Genomic DNA, 20,493 nt, shown 5'->3' on the forward strand with positions numbered 1-20,493 from the left:
TGAAACACGTTCTTAAAAGTGAGAACATTGAAATATATCTTTTCATTCATTGTGAAATAGCTATTTTAGGCAGTTGCCTTTTCCTAAAATATCCAAAATAAAATTAAATTAAATTATTGCTGCATCATCACCCTTCCCATTGCTTAAAAATTCCCATTTCTTCACTCAGCTCTTACAAGGAGAGCCCATTGCTTATTCATTTGAACCTTGCTCACTTGGAGACAATTGCTAATTTTATCACAGTAATTGAGTACTGGTATTTAAGTTACAACAAGCATGCGGGTGACCTTCAAATGCATTAACAAATTCCATTCTGCCACAATGTTATACTGAAGTACAAATTGATCAATTTGTGCAGGTTGCTTCATGAGTCACAATTAGCTAACATAAGAACCCAATTGAAATCTGTGCTAACACTGCCTAGACTTAATGCAGTTTTGCATCTGGAAAGAAAATTATTAGCAAGCTATAGATTAAAAAAAAATTCCTAATATAAATGCCCTTTTAAAACAGAATTACTCAACTTGAAGCTTAAAAACCACAGATCATTTGGCCCAACAACTAATCCACATAAGCCTCTTTCCGCCCCGATGCATGCAACTCAAGGCCTTAGTGACCCATCAGTTACTGCAGTTTCAAATGTCACTACCGTCAATGCTCTTCTAATAGGAAAAACTTCCAACCCTGCATATTTCTCAAATCACAATGAACAACTATGAAGATTTAATTTCCCCAAAGGATGAACATGGGAGTTTAGAGTTTAGCAGGAAGAGAACAGCAGTAGGCAAGTACAGATGTTAAACTGTACATTAAAATAAATTACCACCTGACCTGCCCTTTGAAGACTAAATGCATTCTCTCTCCTTTGCTCTTTTGCCCTCTCCGATTAAAATATGGCCTTTTCAAGCTTAATTGAGGAGCTATACAAGATGTGTAATACAAAGTGCTTAGTAAGAATGTTCAATTAATCATGAGTAATGCTTGGTATGTTTGGAAGTCATGACACACAGTGACTGAAGCTGCTGTAGTAGAATGTTAACTTTGAGCTGTGACTTTACTCAAGAGCGGATAGTTCCAAATGCTGCACTCAGGATTAAAATACACAAATTACCCACAGTAAAAGTAACTGAAAATAAACAAGTCCTTCATCACTTAAGGAACAATTAGGGACATTTGCACAATGAACCATGAATATTTTGTTAGAATATAAAGTGCTTGCCTGAATTCAATGAACTTTTTGGCACCAAATATGTGATTGACTTTACGCACATCATATATCCTCATCAATTGCATTAAAAGGTCTATATATTTAACGTACACTCACATAATACTTTTAGCATAGATAAGTGTTCACAAGAGGAACAAAAGTAATAAAAACAAAAAATACAGAGAAACGGGTGAGAAATTAAGCAAAACATCACTCATGATCCATTTTAAGGTTTGAGCAGACTTTTCAAAATTAAGAGAGATGTTGGAAGACCAAATTTATTAAAGCATGCAGATATTGGTGGGTACCAAGTAACACATACTGTCAGAAAAACATTCCAAGAGAGCAAGAATATAAAAAGGAAACAGCAATGAAGCCAGGGATGACATTGAAATGAATGTGATTGGCATGGGGGGGGTGGGGTAGGTCGTGCGGGGTGTTGGTGAAGATCTGTTAATGTGGGGAAAAAGTGAATAGTCATGTTCTGGTTTTCCTGGCGAACTGTTTTATTTAGAAAGAAATACCATCTACTTTTGTACAAGACAATTCCTCCTTTTGATCATCAAGATGGCAATGGGACTAAGACAGCTTTAAACAGTTATGCTTCACTGTCACCTTGTGGCTAGAAATTGCAACTTCACTGTGACGAAACTATATGGGAAAATGTTGACATAGCAATTCAAAGCACAGAGAAAAAAAATGACCACAAATCCCAGCAACCAGAATGACAACTGGTTGTCCCACATAACATTTTATAAGGAATGTTTGAGCAGACTTGGTTTTTGCTCTTTGGAATAATTGATCTTATTGAAACAAATTAAGCCTAGAAGGCCAAGAGGTTATTTTTACGAGATGGAAAATCTAAAACTAGGAGAGCAGAGTTTCAAAATAAAGCAGAAATGAGGAAGAATTTCTCCTCCTAAAGTTTAGGAGGAGAAATGTGGAGGATGAGTCACATGAAACAGGTATATTTAATTTAATCAAAGGGCAAACAAGGGTTTTGAGGAGCAGGATGGAAAGCTAGAGCTGAAGTTAAGATGTTCTTGAGTGTCGGAGCAAGCCCGACAAGTATTAACTATCCCTGCTCTTGTTTTATCATGCCTTAAAAACAAATGCAGATGCATTAACGATAGAGACAAATAACAAAATTTATTATATGGTATTAGTTGAAATAAATACATTTCCTCTCCAACCACTTACTTTCCAACCCGGGATCATGTCCAAAGATTTGCAATTGCTGCTGGGGAACAGGATGCTGCTGTTGTTGCTGGTGGTGGTGGTATTGCTGCTGCTGCAGTTGCTGTAGATGATGCTGCTGTTGCAATCGCTGAAACTGTTGCTGCTGCAGCAGCAGGTGCTGCTGCGAGAAGGTGTGCTGCTGCTGCTGGAACGGATGCTGGTGAAGCTGTGGATGAGGTTTCTGCTGTTGCTGCTGCTGCTGCTGCAGCTGCATTAGGTGCTGCTGCTGGAGTTGGAGCAGCTGGTGCTGCTGCTGTTGCGACTGTTGCTGCAGCAGTTGCTGCGCTTCGGGAGTTAACTGCTTGACTTGTGTGAAAACAACGGTGTTGGGATGTCGAACATCAGGGCCTTGCTGGTTCTGATTAGCTTCCAGATTTTTGGTTGGTGCTGAAAGGGACTGCAAGATCTGAAGAGGAAAAAAAAACTCATTAGAAAAAGTTAAGAGTGGATTCATAAAGGAGTCAGAATCAGATCATAAATTTCAAATTAAACCAATCCATAATATGAACTACTACGAAAGATCCTGAACAAAGGGTTGTAGGTTAGAACATGAAATCGCAGGACTAAGCCACAGTCTCTCGATTCCACCTTCACCCACCCATAGAACCATAGGACAATACAGCACAATACAGGCCCTTCGGCCTACCACGTTGTGCCGACCTTCAAACCATGCCTAAGACTATCTAACCCCTTCCTCCCACATATCCCTCTATTTTAAATTCCTCCATATGCTTATCTAACAATCTCTTGAACTTGACCAACGTATCTGCCTCCATCACCACCCCAGGCAGTGCATTCCATGCACCAACCACTCTCTGGGTGAAAAATCTCCCTCTGACATCTCCCTTGAGCTTCCCACCCATTACCTTAAAGCCATGTCCTCTTGTATTGAGCATTGGTACCCTGGGAAAGAGGCGCTGGCTGTCCACTCTATTTATTCCTCTTAATATTTTGTATACCTCTATCATGTCTCCTCTCATCATCCTCCTCTCCAATGAGTAAAGCCCTAGCTCCTTTAGTCTCTCCCCATAATCCATATTCTCTAATCCAGGCAGCATCCTGGTAAATCTCCTCTGCACCCTTTCCAATGCCTCCACGTCCTTCCTATAATGAGGCGACCAGAACTGGACACAGTACTCTAAGTGTGGTCTAACCAGAGTTTTGTAAAGCTGCATCATTACTTTGTGGCTCTTAAACTCGATCCCACGACTTATGAAAGCTAACATCCAATAAGCTTTCTTAACTACCCTATCCACCTGTGAGGCAACTTTCAGTGATCTATGGATATGAAGCCCCAGATCCCTCTGCTCCTCTACACTGCCCAGAATCCTGCCATTAACCTTGTACTTCGCCTTGGAGTTTGTCCTTCCAAAGTGTACCACCTCACACTTCTCCAGATTGAACTCCATCTGCCACTTGTCAGCCCAGCTCTGCATCCTATCAATATCCCTCTGTAAGCTTCGACAGCCCTCCACACTATCCACAACACCACCGATCTCTGTGTCATCTGCAAACTTGCTAACCCACCCTTCCACCCCCTCATCTAAGTCATTAATAAATATCACAAAAAGTAGAGGTTCCAGAACCAATCCCTGTGGGACACCACTAGTCACAGCCCTCCAATCCAAATACACTCCCTCCACCACAACCCTCTGCTTTCTACAGGCAAGCCAATTCTGAATCCACACAGCCAAGCCTCCCTGGATCCATGCCCTCTGACCTTCTGAAGACGCCTACCATGAGGAACCTTGTCAAATGCCTTACTAAAATCCATGTAGACCACATCTACTGCACTACCCTCATCAATCTTCCTGGTCACCTCCTGACCCTATCAGGCTTGTGACGCAAGATCTTCCCTTCACAAAGCCATGCTGGCTGTCCCTAATTAGTCCATGATTCTCTAAATGGTCATAGATCCTATCTCTTAGAATTCTTTCTAACAGCTTGCCCACCACAGACGTAAGGCTCTGTAACTCCCTGGACTATCCCTACTACCTTTTTTGAATAAGGGGACAACATTTGCCACCCTCCAATCCTCCGGTACCATTCACATGGACAACGAGGACTCAAAGATCCTAGCCAATGGTTCAGCAATCTCCTCCCTCGCCCCGCGGAGCAGCGTGGGGAATATTCCGTCAGGCCCTGGGGACTTATCTCTCCTAATATTTTCTAACAACTCCAACACATCCTCTCACTTGATATCTACATGTTCTAGAACATTACCCTTACCAACACTGTCCTCAGCGTCATCAAGACCCCTCTCCTTGGTGAATACTGAAGAGAAGTATTCATTGAGAACTTCACCCACTTCCACAGCTTCCAGGCACATCTTCCCACCTTTGTCTCTGATCGGACCTACCTTTACTCTAGCCATCCTTCTGCTCTTCACTTACGAGAAAAAAGCCTTGGGATTCTCCTTACCCTTACCAACACTGTCCTCAGCGTCATCAAGACCCCTCTCCTTGGTGAATACTGAAGAGAAGAATTCATTGAGAACTTCACCCACTTCCACAGCTTCCAGGCACATCTTCCCACCTTTGTCTCTGATCGGACCTACCTTTACTCTAGCCATCCTTCTGCTCTTCACTTACGAGAAAAAAGCCTTGGGATTCTCCTTAACCCTAATCGCCAAAGCCTTTTCATGTCCCCTTCTTGCTCTCCTCAGCCCTTTCTTAAGTTCCTTCCTTGCTACTCTATATTCCTCACTATCCCTATCTGATCCTTGCTGCTCACACCTTATGTATGCTGTCTTCTTCTTCCTAACTAGTTGTTCCACCTCTCGTCACCCATGGTTCCTTCACCCTGCCATTCTTTCTCTGCCTCACTAGGACAAATTTATCCCTAACATCCTGCAAGAGATCCCTGAACATTGACTATATCTCCATAGTACATTTCCCTTCAAAAATGTCATCCCAATTTATACTCTCAAGTTCTCGTCTTATAGCCTCATAATTCGCCTTTCCTCAATTAAATATCTTCCCATCCTCTTTGCTCCTATCCTTGTCCATGACAATGCTAAAGGTTAGGGAGTGGTGGTCACTGTCCCCCAAATGCTCACCAACCGAGAGATCTGTGACCTGACCTGGTTCATTACCTAAAACTAGATCTAATATGGCATTCCCTCTAGTCAGCCTGTCAACATACTGTGACAGGAATCCATCCTGGACACACTTAGCAAACTCTGCCCCGTCTAAACCTTTGGCACTAGGCAAGTGCCAATCAACATTTGGGAAGTTGAAGTCTCCCATGATAACAACCCTGTTATTTTTGCATCTTTCCAAAATCTGCCTCCCAATCTGCTCCTCAGTATCCCTGCTGCTACCGGGGGGCCTATAGAATACTCCCAGTAGAGTAACTGCTCCTTTCTTGTTCCTAACTTCCACCCATATTGACTCTAGAGAGGATCCTTCTACATTATCCACCCTTTCTACAGCTGTAATAGTATCCCTGACCAGTATTGCCACCCCTCCTCCTCTTCTCCGCCCCCCTCTTCTTCTTCCCCCCCCCCCATCCCTTTTAAAACACTGAAAACCAGGAATATTCAATATCCATTCCTGCCCTGGTGTCAGCCAAGTCTCTGTACGAGCCTTCCTCCCTCTGATTCCCCACCTCCTTCCCTTTATTCCATGGTCTACCACTCTCTCCTATCAGATTCCATCTTGTTCAGCCCTTTGCCTCTTCCACCCTCTCCTCCCAGATTCTCACATCATTCCCACTCCTCCCCCTTACCTATCCCCCTTACCTGGATTCACCTACCATCCGCCAGCTCGTGCTCCTCCCCCTCGCTTTTATTCTGGCTTCTGCCTTCTCTTTCCAGGCCCAAAACATCAACTATTCATTTCCCTCCATAGATGCTGCCTGACCCGCTGAGTTCATCCAGCATTTTGTGCATTGCTCCTTCTAAGTCTTGTCTATATGTGTCTGTCCAAATACCTCAAACACGGTAATTGTAACCGATTCCACCACTTCCTCTGCAAGCATGTTCCTGATATCAAACATTCTGTGTAAAACAACTTGCCTCTCAGATCCCCTTTATACTCCTTCCTCTCATCTTAAACCTATACCCTCTTGTTTTTGATACCCCCTACCATAGGAAAAAGATTTTGACAATCTATCCTATCTACTCCTCAGAGTTGTTCCAAGATTTAAACCCAACAATAGTGCCTGCAATATTTTTCAGGTCAGGATGGTGCAAGATTTGGAGGAGGTGGTAGCAGTCCCATGCACCTGCTGCATTATCCTTCTTGGTGGCAGAGATCGCAGGTTTGGGAAGTGCTGTCAGAGAAGCCAAGGGCAAATAACTGCAGTGTGTTTTGTAGATGGTGCAATACTGCAGCCACTGTGTACAGGTGATAGAGAGAATGAATGTTTGAATAAAGTCATCCCTCATTCTTCTAAACTCCAAAGAATACAAACCCAAATTGTCTAGCCTCATTGCAGGAATTAGCCTGGTGAATCTCCTCTGCATTGTCTCCAACGCTACTATATCCTATTTTAGGCTTGGGGACCAAAACTCTGCACAATATTCTAGATGTGGCTTCACCAACATCCTGTACAACTGCAACAAATCCTCCTCCTAGAACTCCAACCCCTTTGCAAATAAAGGCCAACATGCCATTTGCCTTCTTAACTACTTGTTGGCCATGACAAGTTTGAGATTCATGCACTAGAACACGTGGATCCCCTTGTATTTCACTTACTTGCAGTCTCTCTCCCATTTAGTTAATAATCTGCCTTTTGAATCCTCTTACTGAAGTTCATGACTTCCTACTTACCCACATTAAAGCAGGCAAATGGGAATTTTCACCAAAATCACTCAATCTATATCCCATTGCAGAATCACAATGCCCTCGTCACAACATGCCCTTCCATCTATTTTCATATCAGCAAACTTTGAAACCTTGCATTTCATTTCCTCCTCCAGGTCATTAATGTAATCATCAACAAAGATCCCCGTTTCCAACCCTATGATGAAAAGAAGGTTATTACTGAAGCAGCTGAAGGTTGTTAGGCCTAGGACATTACCCTAAAGAACTCCTGCAATGATGTTTGGGGTTTGGGATGATTGGTCCAAGGCAGGGGACATAATGAGTACACAAGTGATCAAAAAACATTAGCAGGGCACTGAGAAAACAGCATACAACCAAGACAGAGGTTGCTCCTCTCCAAATGACAGGCAATCTTGCTGAAACTTAAAATTCAAAGACAACAAGAAAAATACCAGTAGGCCAGTTTCCCTAGCTGGAGAGTCCAAACAGAAAGGACCACTGAGTGGATTAAGTTCAATGCAACCCACTGCCTGCACTTAAGCCCTGTTGGAAGTCACTTTCACAAGGCAGATTACACCCCGAGTGAAAAGCAGGACTTGCATAGTGGAATATAAACCCACTGTTGTTAAAAGTCTAATAATCAGATTTTTTTTAAAAACTGAATCCATTTGAACAATTTCATTTTGTTTAATCTTAAAAGCAAATTCAAATATTTCATATTAATTGAAACACACAATGTGAAACAAAAGTAAGAAATTCCTCCTGAACTTAGTTTTCCTTCAGACATGATTGCTATTTTAAAAGGTATTTAAGGTGCATGTGGCTCCACAGCTTGGTAAGTTTCACAACCACCAGCAAATTCAAAGACAGGATCAGTGGCAGTGAGGGAGATCAGGTACATGGGTCTTGTCTTGCCTCTCCTATTTCCCCAAAGAACCAAAATAGAAGACAAGAAGAATTTTAGAAAGCAGAATTTTAGAAAGCAGTTCCCAGTTGCATCACAGCTCGATCTGGCCCAGGGTCACAAGAATATAAGGACAAAAGGCCATTTCAGACTGAGACAAGAAGTAATTTCTGCACTCAGAGTGGCAATAAACATTTGGAATTCTCTGCCCCAAAGGAACAATTGATGTGCAAATATACTCAAGATAGACTGATGGCTCTTTGCACACTAATGGAATCAATGATATGGGGAAAAGTTTGGCAGGAAAGGGTAAGGGTTAAGCGTGTTGCTGAAAAATTACTAGCCTGGGCTATTCATCTGGAAATACAAGTTATCTTAGAAATGGCCCTGCATATCATTCAGCAGCAATTTGGATTAGACAATTAACGCTGGCCTAGCCCACACCCATTACCTGTAAACAAACAATGATCAATCATAATTACACGAAAAACAATCTTTATCAGTCACATGTACATCGAAACACACAGTGAAATACATCTTTTTGCGTAGTGTTCTGGGGGCAGCCCGCAAGTGTCGCCACGGTTCCAGAGCCAACATAACATGCCCACAACTTCCTAACCCATACATCTTTGGAATGTGGGAAGAAACCGGAGCACTCGGAGGAAACCCACACAGACAAGGGGGAGAACGTACAAACTCCTTACAGACAGCAGCCGGAATTGAACCCAGGTCGCTGGCGCTGTAATAGCATTACTCTTTATCGCTACACTAACAGAGCAAGCTCGAGAGTCCAGCTGCCCTGCTCTTGGATCCACTTCTTCCATTATCAAGAGCATATTCTGGTAAGAGCCAGCGGGATGAATCTGCATTCCATAAAATGACATCAGCTAAACCCAGTGCAGGTGGAGGCAGCTCATGGGAAGATTTTGATATTTCCATCTCAGCTTGCATCTTGAGCATCGTACTTCAATTGGACAAAGGCAACTCTGATTGCGTTTTTGTCTCTTTTTTAAAACCACTTGTTGAATGTCCTGTATGCATTTATTATTCCCATGATGTATTTTCAAAACCCAAAAGCACAAAAAAAAACTGCAGATTGTGGAAATACAAAATAAAAATAAAAAAGACTGGAAATACTCAGTTCTGATTAAAAATCATCAACGTGAGATTTTAACTCTTTTTCCACAGGTGCTGGATATTTCCAACATTGTGTGTTCATTTCTAGCAAACCTGACTGTGGCAGCCTAGTTCAAAGCCACCAGACGAGTTTAAAAAAAAAGGAAATGTTTGAGATTGACTGAGTCACCCCATCTGTAAAAAGTTGAAATTCTTCCATTTCTGAGCTACCCAATTGTTAATTAACAATTTGGTTATTTAGCATGATTAAAGCAGTAGAATGTCTTAGCACATTGCAGGAACATTACCAAAATTCTACAAAGCCACATAAGGAGATGCAGGAACAAAATTCAAACTGACAGATGGTCACACCTTGGTATGGCAACTGCTCTGCCCAGGACCGCAAGAAATTGCAGAGAGCTGTGAACACAGCCCAGTCCATCACGTGAACCAGCCTTCCCTCCACTGATTCTGTCTACACTTCCTGCAGCCTTGGGAAAGCAGCCAACGTAATCAAGGACTCCTCCCACCCTAGTTATTCTTTCTTCTTCTCCCCCTGCCCATCGGGTAGAAGATACAAAAGCTTGAAAACACATATCACCAGGCTCAAGGACAGCTTCTATCCCACTGTTATCTGACTCTTGAACATACCCCTCGTACAATGAAGATAAACACTTGATCTGCAGTCTATCTCGTCATGGCCCTTGCACTGTATTTGTCTACCTGCACTCTCTCTATAACACCATATTCTGCATTTATTTTTTTTTCCTTTTTTATTACCTCAATGTACTTGTGTACAGAATGATCTGTCTGGATGGCGTGCAAACAAAAGATTTTCACTGTTTCTCAGTACATGTGACAATAATAAATTGTCCAATTACCCAATATTTTCATGCATTGCAAATTGTTGCCAACACACAACCCATCTATATTCCTTTCCAGGCTCAATGTCTTCCTCACAACTTACTGAACCACTTCTGTTTGCATCGTCAGCATATTTGGCTGCAGTACACTAGTTCTCTTAATCCAAGTCATTAATATATCTTGCCACACATTAACTTATTTACATTAAAAAAAGAATACTGACAGGACATTAACTTATTTAAGTAATAAACAGAATAACAAAAAAGTTCAGCAAACTTGGAGAAAGTTGCTATTTCTCAACTCTTTTGGTTTACTGCTTTAATAAAAAAAAGTATCAAAGATTATAGGAGTGATGGGTTAGAATTAGATAGCCTGTGAGATGGACGTAACGAAAGGAGACCTGAAGCCCAATTTTATGTTGTAAAATTCGTTGATTACACCACCATCTCCTCTTACAGTGTTGCATTAAAAAAGCATTCTAGATCAACTCCTTTTGTCCCATTTGAAGAGAATGCAAAGGTTCACTTACTTGTGCAACATTTGATGGTCTGGAGATTTGCTGAATATCAGCATTGTTAGTAATGTTCCTCAGTGTCCTGACTGCAGGGCTCCAGGCAGCAACCATTTCTGGCCTCTCGGGACCCTGTGGTCCTTGGCCAGGGCCAATGAGGCTGTTTCTGGCTTCGGGGACGGAGACAGTACCAGGGACCGGTGGGACATTGGCACACAAGTTGATCAGAGCAGAGTCCTTCCCGTGAATGAGCCGGCGCTTGGCAGTGGCAGACGGCGGGATCTCCGCTGGTGTCCAATTCAAGTTCCTCTCTTGCTTCTCAGGGGAGGAGTCCGAGGAGTCATCGAACATGATTTCACCCGTTGATTTCTCAGGCTTGCTGTCCCTCTTCGGTGAGAAGCCTGACATGCTCAGCGGTGAGCCCCCCCGTGATGATACTGGACTGCTCTTGGCTGAGCGTTTGTCATCTCCACTGTCCTCCAGCTCAGCATCTTCCTCGTTTCCAGCTGGTTCTTCCATCTCCTCTTCCTCCTCCTCCTCTTCTTCTTGAATAATAAGGCGTGGGTGATATGTGGACCCATCTTTTGGGGATTTTTCTGCAACACAGTCCTCCACCCAGTCTGGCGTTACAATTTTGATGCTGCTCTGCTTCAGAGCGCAGTTATATTTTTCCTGTCAAGAATAGAAAGGAGAGATAAAAATCAGTTACTAAAGTAATGATACTCAAGGATGCAGAGCTTTATTTTCTTGTGAACAAAAATCTTGGAAGATGAAGAAAGAAGACACAAGAGTTATCTCCTTAATAAGGATGCTATGTAACTTCTGGGGAAACTTGAGAGGAGATGTCTGCAGGCTGAAAATTAAAAGGGAAATCAGTGAGCTATTGTCTAACAAGATAAGCAATAATTATATGTGGAACACATGGTCAATCTGTCAGTATCTGCAAGACAAGTTAACATTTCTTACATAGACAACCAAAACATCTTCTGTGGACAGCCATTAAGTTAAGAACATTAAAAAAAGAGAATAAAGCAAGCATAAAACAGCCAACATTTACATCCTGCATGAGGCTCCTCCCACCTTGTCTTTTTTTTTGTATTTGAACAATCAAGAATTAAATAGATTATTTCACTCACATTCTCTGCAAGTATGACAAGTAATTTTAAAAACCTGGATAAATTCAGCTTGGCCGGCATGTTTCATAGGTGTAGTTCACACAATTAAATGCTTTAGGTAGATCCACATAGAGAAGGAAGAGTATGCTAGAATGAATATGGATAATTTTGACTCCAGTAAAACTGTCCAGGTTTTGCCACCAGTCACATTCAATCTCCAAGTCTGCATTAAAATGGAATTTAACTTGAAGCCCCATTCGTAAGACTCAAAGTGCCAAAATCTCACCGAAATCCAAATGCAGTGCTCTTCAGTATAAGGCCTACAATTGAATGGCAGCTCCTACAGACCCCAGGTCCGGCTCTCTGGAGCGGGGAGCCAGAGGATGGGCCAGAATCAGGAGCAACAGACACATGTGCACAAGCATATATGGGTGCAATGTGCACAATTAAGTACATCCCAGTGGATGTGTTGTACAAAACAGTGGTTCTCACATTGAAGGTTTTTCATGGTCTCCGCTTGAAAAAAACATGCGGATCACTGCTCTACAACATTACTGAGGGCCTGCACTCCTTCAACTTCCAAAAAAATTAGAAGCTTTAACTACAGAATAAACGTTTTTTCCTTTATGAAGTCTTGGCTAATCCTCATCTTGAACTGTTGAATTTTTTTCCCATTTAGTTTTAAAAATTTACCAAAGGAGCATGCGCATAGAGCACCACTGGTGTAATTTATTTTTGAAAACACCAGATAATTTAGCAGCATCACAATCCTATAGCTATATGCATCAATTGCATAATTTAGTGCTCAGGACTGGTTGGACAGATTGTCACCACTGCTCCCGGTAACTTTATAATAAAAACAAAGTCATCCAATTGTTTTTTTGCAATTTGTTCAGCTAAACCATGACACCTTCAGTCCCTAGGGTTGTAATCATCGAGATGACAATCAAGATGGAGTGAACTGATGTTTTGCAGACACCAATATATTTTATATTCAATAATCTCCATTTATATAGTGCCCTTAAGCAGAGTGAAACAGAGGCAACCTCAATGGAGCATTACAAATCAGAATGTGATCGCAAACCAGAGAAGGCGATATCAAGACAGATGACCAAAATCTTGACCAAAGAGTTTGCATTAGACAGAGGGACTTAGAGAAAGAATTCCAAAGTACTGGTTCTAGGAAGCTGTTAATAGCAAGCTGCATGTCCAAGAGGCCAGAATTAGGGGAAAATGCAGAAATAGAGTGTGGTAGGGCAGAAAGGAGAGATAGGGATCAGAAAGGAGGACTAGAATTTTAAAAACATCAAGCTGTTGTCACACAAGAAGCGATGTAGGTAATGCACATGGGTTATTTCAAGAATTGATATAGCTGCATCTGATACCAGGATTGAAATATGGGATCACCTGCCCTGTAGCTCTATTCTACTTGCAAAGTGGGTTTAGATCCAAAAGACTGATAGAAATCCAACATTAAAGCTTCACTGTTAGTGTCAACCAACCTAGAATTAATGATAGCACTATAAAACATTAAACTACTTCCTGTTGGAATGAAGAAACCATCAGTGCTAGCCAATAAAATGCTGTAAAATGCAAGAGCTAAGACAGGATCGCCATCCATAGGCAGGTCACAAGCAGCAACCCCAGATGTTACTATTGTTACCCAGTTAATTCATACACCACCTTCTGTGGTAACAAGCCATTAAATAAATGTTTATGGCCACAACACAGTCTGCCTCATGCACATTTGCTTTTAACAACTGGCTGTAAAAAGAAATGATTTTATGGTCTGGCACACACAGGCCACTGAAGTCAGATTGAAAGGCAAGTTCGATGCATCTGAAGAATGAGCCATTAAAAGATCTGGACTTCAAACACAGCAATCCATTCGCTCATTTATAACAAAGATGGATAAAACAATTTCTCTCTTAACTAGCAATACCCTTTCCTCTTGTTCCACCACACAAAAATATTGAAACCACACAAAAACAAGAAGGTCTTCATTTAGGACTATTGACTTTCCTGCAGAAACATGCAAATACTTCAGAACCAAACAACAAAAGAGAAATTATTTCAAAAATTAGGAGATTTTGGAGTAAGAAGAAACTGTTTCCATTGGCATAGGGATTTGAAACTATCAGATACATTGGCAAAAAAGCCCAAGGAAAAGTGAGCATGTTCACATGGGATATAGAATAGAATGAAAAAGGAAGCTGATGTGGAGCATCAACCTTGATCTTCGCAAAGGAGCAGAAAGATTGAGGGTCTGCAGTCCTGGTCTTATTTTATGTTCTTATGACTGACGGAAGTGCGATGGAGGCAGATTCAATAGTAATTTTAATAAGGGAATTGGATTGTGATAAACGTGGAAACCTGGCAGGGTTCTAGGGAAAGAGGAAGTAATAGACTAAAGTGGAGACTAATGAAAAGTATGAACACCCATCTGCATCAAATGGGTCTAACAGCCTATTTCTGTGTGGTTTAAACAGGCTAAAATAATTATGCTTCATCAGGATAAATTCAACAATAAAGGTAGAGGCGCTGTTAAGTAACAAATGCTGGTTTTGAATGCTGCAAGACTTCAAAACCTCTTCCAGTGTAAATTAGAAATGCTGCACCCAACCTGACACTTAGTTTAGCATTGAAATGACATTTCTAAAATAAAACCAAGTCTACCTTATTGCCCAAATGCCACAGCTATGGGGCAAGTTTGTTTTCTTTGGAGGGTTGTGGAGGAAGGGAGGGAGGGAGGGAGGGAGGGAGGGAGGGAAAGATGGCAAAGGGCTGGTAGGAGAGAGTGTTCCCTAAATATAAAACTTTCACTGCTTCTCAAACTTTTGAGGATCACACCTTGAACAATTTAGCTTTATCACCCAGCCACACGGCACCCACTTCTTTATCAGCTGACAAGTTAGACAACTGGAGGTATGAGAGCATGTCAACTTATCTGGCTACCCATCCACAGAAGAATAAATCTCAAGGTTCCAAGTTAATGATGCCTACTAAAAGGGGCCTCCTTCCAGTGAGGGGAGACACCAAACACACCGGAACCCCAGTGGATCGTAGCCCCCTATAAACTGGCGAAGGAAATGCTGGCTTCCTTGCCGAACCTTATAGTCATTGATTGCAAAAGATGCAACGATGAAACCTGTTGGAATTCTAGGAATGTTGCCATGCATCAGCAAACTGCAAAAAGAACACTTACCCCCTGAGGTTCTGGTACTATTAAATGGGTGCAAGCCTTGTTGAGTTTGAGCTGGCAGTCTCCTCCATGGAAAGTAATCAAGGCCCACAACGTGTTGCGATCTTCCGCGGACACCTGAAGCAGAGAGATGCAAGTACGTAGACACACTTTAAGCATTTTTGTAAATCACTGACTAGGCTGTTTCAATAGCTGGTATGATGGCTGCCTTCATTGGTTAAAGCACAGAATACAAGAGCAATAAGATTGTTGTGGGAAAAATGCTCATTTCCTTTATATATAAAAAAACTAACAACAGAACACTTAGAAATCATGAACACGATTGGACAAAATCAGCATGGGCTTAAGAAAGGGAAATCAGGCTTAACAATCAACTGGAACTCGATGTAACAAGTAAAATAAATAAGGGTGAACCAATAGATGTGTGTTGACTTTTTGAAAGTCCCAATTAAGAGGTTGGCGTCCAAAATTAAAGCACAAGACTGGGGGGGGGGCGGGGGGGATGGGTAATATACTGGCATGGACTGAATTGGTTGAAACTCAAAAACAGGAAAAAATGAGTCTCTCTCTGGGTGGCAGGCAGGGAATTCCAGAGTGCTGCAAATAACAGTGCTTGGGCCCCGGCTATTCTCGTTATAACAAGGCATGCAGTTGTGTTACAACCACCACGTTAATGGACTGCTGTGGTTCAAGAAGGTAGATCATCACCACTTTCTCAAGGGTAATTAGGGATGGGCAATACGTGCACCCCCCAACCCAAAAATGAATAATTTAGAAAGGAATAATATAATGGCATTCAAAAGGGCCAGAGATTTACATGGAGGTTGCACAGAGGATTTGAAAGATGATGCCACGGTAGCCTGGGTGTGCAATTTGAAATGACACACGGCAACCACTGTACACTAATGAAGAGAGTGAATATTGAAGTGACAGATAAGGTGCCAATCGTAAGGTGCAAATGACTGCACTTATAACATAGTGAAGGGCTGAATAGCGAGTTGGAAATGTCCCGAGGTCGTCAAAGTCCTCAAACGATTGAGGAATACACACAGACTAAACCCTAGAAACGTACCCGTGAAAGGCAAGCTGTAACCCCTGAAAATATTTGTCCTCCTTCTGGTGAGAAGCCAGAAACTCTGAGTATTTTCAGTTAAGAAAAGCAAGAAAAAAAAAATCATGTCATTAACCTATAAAACTAACAAAGAATACGGCTTGAGATCTAGCTCCCATATGATGACACCACAGACTTGCACCAGAGTGCCCACACTGAACACTTTGGGCACAAATTCTGAGGAATTTACAGGGGGTAGACTTCAGAAGTTGCAGGATTTCATCCAACTTCAATTCCACACAAGTGTCAGACGGTGAACAGAAATACTGTCACTGGAGATTTGCAGCCAGTGCATTTTTGGGCACAGATAGATTGAAGTGCTCATTATTTTTTCCCGAAACAATAAAACAAAAAAAAAGCAATTCCATTGGTTGTACAATCCTTTGTCAGAATTTGACTGACAATTTTAAACGCCTCATGTCCGCTGAGTAATGTTTCAGTGAAAGGATACGGAAGGAGCTGGCCACATTGAACCGACAAAAATACCCAGGAAGGCTGTAAAAGAGAAAGAATAAATCAGCTTCACATTCTTAAGAAAAAACGCTAGTTGCAATTGTAATTCTCTTCTTCTCCCCACGCCCACCCCCCCCCCCCCCCCATATTTTGTGTTTAAAAGTTTGGTACAAGGCTAAATTATATTTAAAGTTGCACACTGCAGTTTCTGCTAAGCCCTGCAGCTCTTTTAGACACCAATTTTTTTTAATTGGGTACAATGATATAATGGCTGCATTACTGGACTAGCAATCTAGAGGCCTGAACTAAATTTGAAAATCTGAATTCAGTTAAATTGAACAAATCTGACTAAAAATCTAAAAAAGCTGTCATCAGTACTAATGATCAGTGATCAGCCTATCATGGTCACAATAACATCCTTTACAGAAGGAAACACAGTTTTTTCCAGTCTGGTCTTCATGCACTTGTACCATTATTTGGTTGATTCTTAGAATGCCATCTAAAATGGCCTAGCACTCAGTTTATATAAAGCCACTACAAAAATAAGAGTCATCACATATACACTGCAGCAGTGCCAGAAACCTTCATAAAATTAAATCTGCCCACCCAGCCAAGCCCACATCCCATGAATGAAAGTGCATAATGTGATGTTGCAAATGCACAATTTCACCCATGGATAATTAGTTTGCTCAGAATTAAACATGACCCTTAAGTATGCACACAAGGGATTAATTTCATTTAAACAGATACTAAACACATATGAATGTATTGCTGCTGAAAGGTTCTACAGTAATCCCATTTCCCTGCTCCCCATCAATCAAACTCCTCTGCTCATCTCCCACTGATGCCCACAATTTTGGCAGATTCAGTTATGGTCTTAATGTTCTATCTACAAAGCCTCAGTCAGTGCAGCATCCCTCTACACCACACCAAAAGCAGCTCATCCAAGATTGTGCGCTCCAGTCTCTGTAGTGGGACTTCTACCTATGGCTAAAATTAATACTGTCCCATAAATTTAGTCTGCATCGATCTTACTTTACCATCTCAAATTACTAATACCAATTGGGTCTGATCTGGCCTATTACATTATGTAGCTCTTCAAATATGCAAAAGACAATCAAAGGATTGCTCTCTTGTATAGATGGACAAGTGAAATGTTATCTTATGTTAGTTAAAAAAGTTGGCCAACTTGACAAGTAGTGCACTTCACTGAAAGCCAAGTGACATTATTTGTAATAAGTATTTTTACTTGATATAGAGATTAATTCCAACAGCCATCGGGAATGTGTTAATTGTGATTTCACTGGGAGCATCAAGTACAAGTCAACCGCAATCCATTAATTGATAGGGGACCAGGAGACAGAGTGTAAACAAACACCACTGGAATCCAATAAATTTGTTCAATGAGACTTCATTATTTTTGGGCTCTTGAAGCTAATATTCCCACAAGAAAATGCTTCAAGTTAATTGTTATGAAATTAGCCTTGGATTAATCTCAGCCTTCTATCAGGACAACTGAGTTGCTAAACTGGCTTACACAGCACAAGTTTATTTTGCTTGGGGAACAGATGTACAGCAACAGACTCTGCCACAAAGAAATGTAGGTATCTTGCCCTTATGAGAACAGCTCCAAAGGCAGAATGTGGGGGAAAAAAACATGAAATTTAAAAAAAATGAAAAGGGTTCCAACCATAAACAAAGGATAAGGAGATGAACATAAAACAAGAATGGATGCAAAGCTCAATTGTAAACTTATTGGTGTTAGTTTATTATTGTCACATGTACCATGATACAGTGAAAAGCTCAGTTTTGCAACCATTCTTATGGAACAGCAAGGCAGATGTGTTTTCTTATTAAAAAACAATTTGATATAAAGTATTTCCATATAAAAGACAGAAAACCCTGGAAAAACAGTAAAGATAGAATGAAAATGAAATGAAACCTTGTGTGAATGAAGCAAATGCGACTACAAAAAACATATTAAAAAGACATTATGCTCTGCCTGGCACTTTCTCCATGGTCTACTTACCACTAAGTAATAGACACTAATGAGCTATAGAATGAAACTGCAGGAAATGTGACTGAAATTGGCCAAAGGCAGACTTATCCATGCACTTTCAGAAATGAAGGGTTCCAACAAAGAGTCATGGCCCCAAATTATTGACTGTTTGTCTTTCCACAGATGCTGCCTGGCCTGCTGAGTTTTCCTGCATTTTCTGTTTCTATTTCACATCCCTAGATCTGTTTTTTTTATTTTCAAAGAATATTGCACATGTTCCTCCCAAGCAACTGGTTACAAAGATGTGTACAGATCAAGAGCTAAGTTACACTGGACAGAATGATGGCTGATGGAGACAGCAGTAGGGATATTTGGGTTCAACTTGTACCTGTGAAGGTTGGAAATGATACAACCCTGTTAGCCTCCGGGTAAAGTTAAGAGCTGACCACATTAGTGGGTCTGGACTTGTATGTGGGCTACATCAGGCAAGAATGACCGATTTCTTTGAAGGGCACAATAAAAACCTACCTGGTTTAGTAAAAGCTTTTTATCCACCCCAGATTTAAATTACTATGGACTATGACCTCACGATCTACCCTGTTGTGAGCTTGCACCTTATTGCACTGCACTTTCTCTGTAGCTGTGACACTTTACTCTGTACTGTTATTGTTTTTACCTGTACTACCTCAATGCACTCTGTACTGACTCAATGTAACTGCACTGTGTAATGAATTGACTTGTACAATTGGTTTATAAGATAAGCTTTTCACTGTACCTTGGTACAAGTGACAATAATAAACCAATACCCAATTATTTGAATTTAAACTTCCCCAGTTACCATGGTGGAGCTTGAACTCGTGTTCCTGAATTAATAGTCCAAACCTGGATACTAGTCCAAAACAATCACATATCCGATAGCACAGATATGTCAAGGCAAATACACACCAGGAAAATTATCTACCCAGATAATAGTTCATGATTATCATCATCAGCCATTAGTCACCCACTCCAATGACATGGATCACGATTTCAAAGTGGGAGATCCTAAACTCCACCCAATTTTTCCTTCTACAACCACAACCAGGCAAAGCATTAGCAGGAAAGGCACAAATTCAAAGTTTTATGAGGAGGTTTGATAGAGAGCAGATGATACTCGGACTGGTGAAGTGAATTGACCCAGTCCTTATATGACAAGTTCAGGGCTACAGATGGTATTATGGCATACGAACTGCACCAGAACACAAAACAAGTTCAGCAAGTCTGTGATACCCCACTTATTCAATAAATAGGTACATCTGATGGAGACGAGACTGCAGATGCTGGAATCTGGAGGAACAAACAAGAAGAATTCAGCGGATCAGGCAGCACCTACGGAGGGAAATGAATAGTTGACGTTTCGGGTCGAGAGCCTGCATCTAGAGTCCAAATGAAGGGTCTTGACCTGCAAAGTTGCCTCCACAGATGCTGCCTGACCCACTGGACACATCTGATATATTACAATTCAACAAGTCCTTCTGTGGATGTAGCTGTAATCGAACTGCATGCTCACCCTGAACAACTTCTCTTTTGACTCCTCTCACTTCCTACACATCGAAGGATTAGCTGGGGGCCATGGCTACACCTTTTGCTACTGGAGCAGTCCACATTCCAAACCTTCTCCGGTACCACTCTCCAGATCTTTCTCTGTTACAGCAATTAATAACTGCACAAGTGCTGTTTCCTGCACCTGTACAGAACTTGTCAATTTCATCAACTTCACTTCCAACACACTCTCAAATTCACTTGGACCATTTCTGACACTTCTATCCCTTTTCTAGATCTGTCTCCATCTCAGGAGACAAACTATCCACTGACATTTACCTTAAACCCACTGACTCCACAGCTACCAAGACTAACCTCTTACATAGAACAATATAGCAAAGGAACAGGCCCTTTGACCCACAATGGCTACGCTGAACACAAGGCCGAATTAAACCAAATCTCTTCTGCCTGTACATGACCCA

General features: G+C 41.4%; 1 protein-coding gene across 2 annotated transcripts in view; it reads right to left on the reverse strand.

Annotated features, from left to right (window-relative positions):
* Window positions 1–20,493, reverse strand: part of paxip1 (PAX interacting (with transcription-activation domain) protein 1) — a 96,306-nt gene that overhangs the window by 57,269 nt on the left and 18,544 nt on the right. For both annotated transcript variants that reach the window (XM_052016903.1, XM_052016902.1), the window contains exons 3-7: window positions 16,490–16,533; window positions 16,000–16,063; window positions 14,931–15,044; window positions 10,629–11,282; window positions 2,408–2,852 (exon numbers count right to left, since the gene is read on the reverse strand). In XM_052016903.1, coding sequence (XP_051872863.1) covers window positions 2,408–2,852; window positions 10,629–11,282; window positions 14,931–15,044; window positions 16,000–16,063; window positions 16,490–16,533 — 1,321 coding nt within the window. The remainder of the gene's footprint in view (window positions 1–2,407; window positions 2,853–10,628; window positions 11,283–14,930; window positions 15,045–15,999; window positions 16,064–16,489; window positions 16,534–20,493) is intronic.

The sequence above is a fragment of the Pristis pectinata genome, chromosome 5 (assembly GCF_009764475.1).
Source record: "Pristis pectinata isolate sPriPec2 chromosome 5, sPriPec2.1.pri, whole genome shotgun sequence".
Taxonomy (NCBI): domain Eukaryota; kingdom Metazoa; phylum Chordata; class Chondrichthyes; order Rhinopristiformes; family Pristidae; genus Pristis; species Pristis pectinata.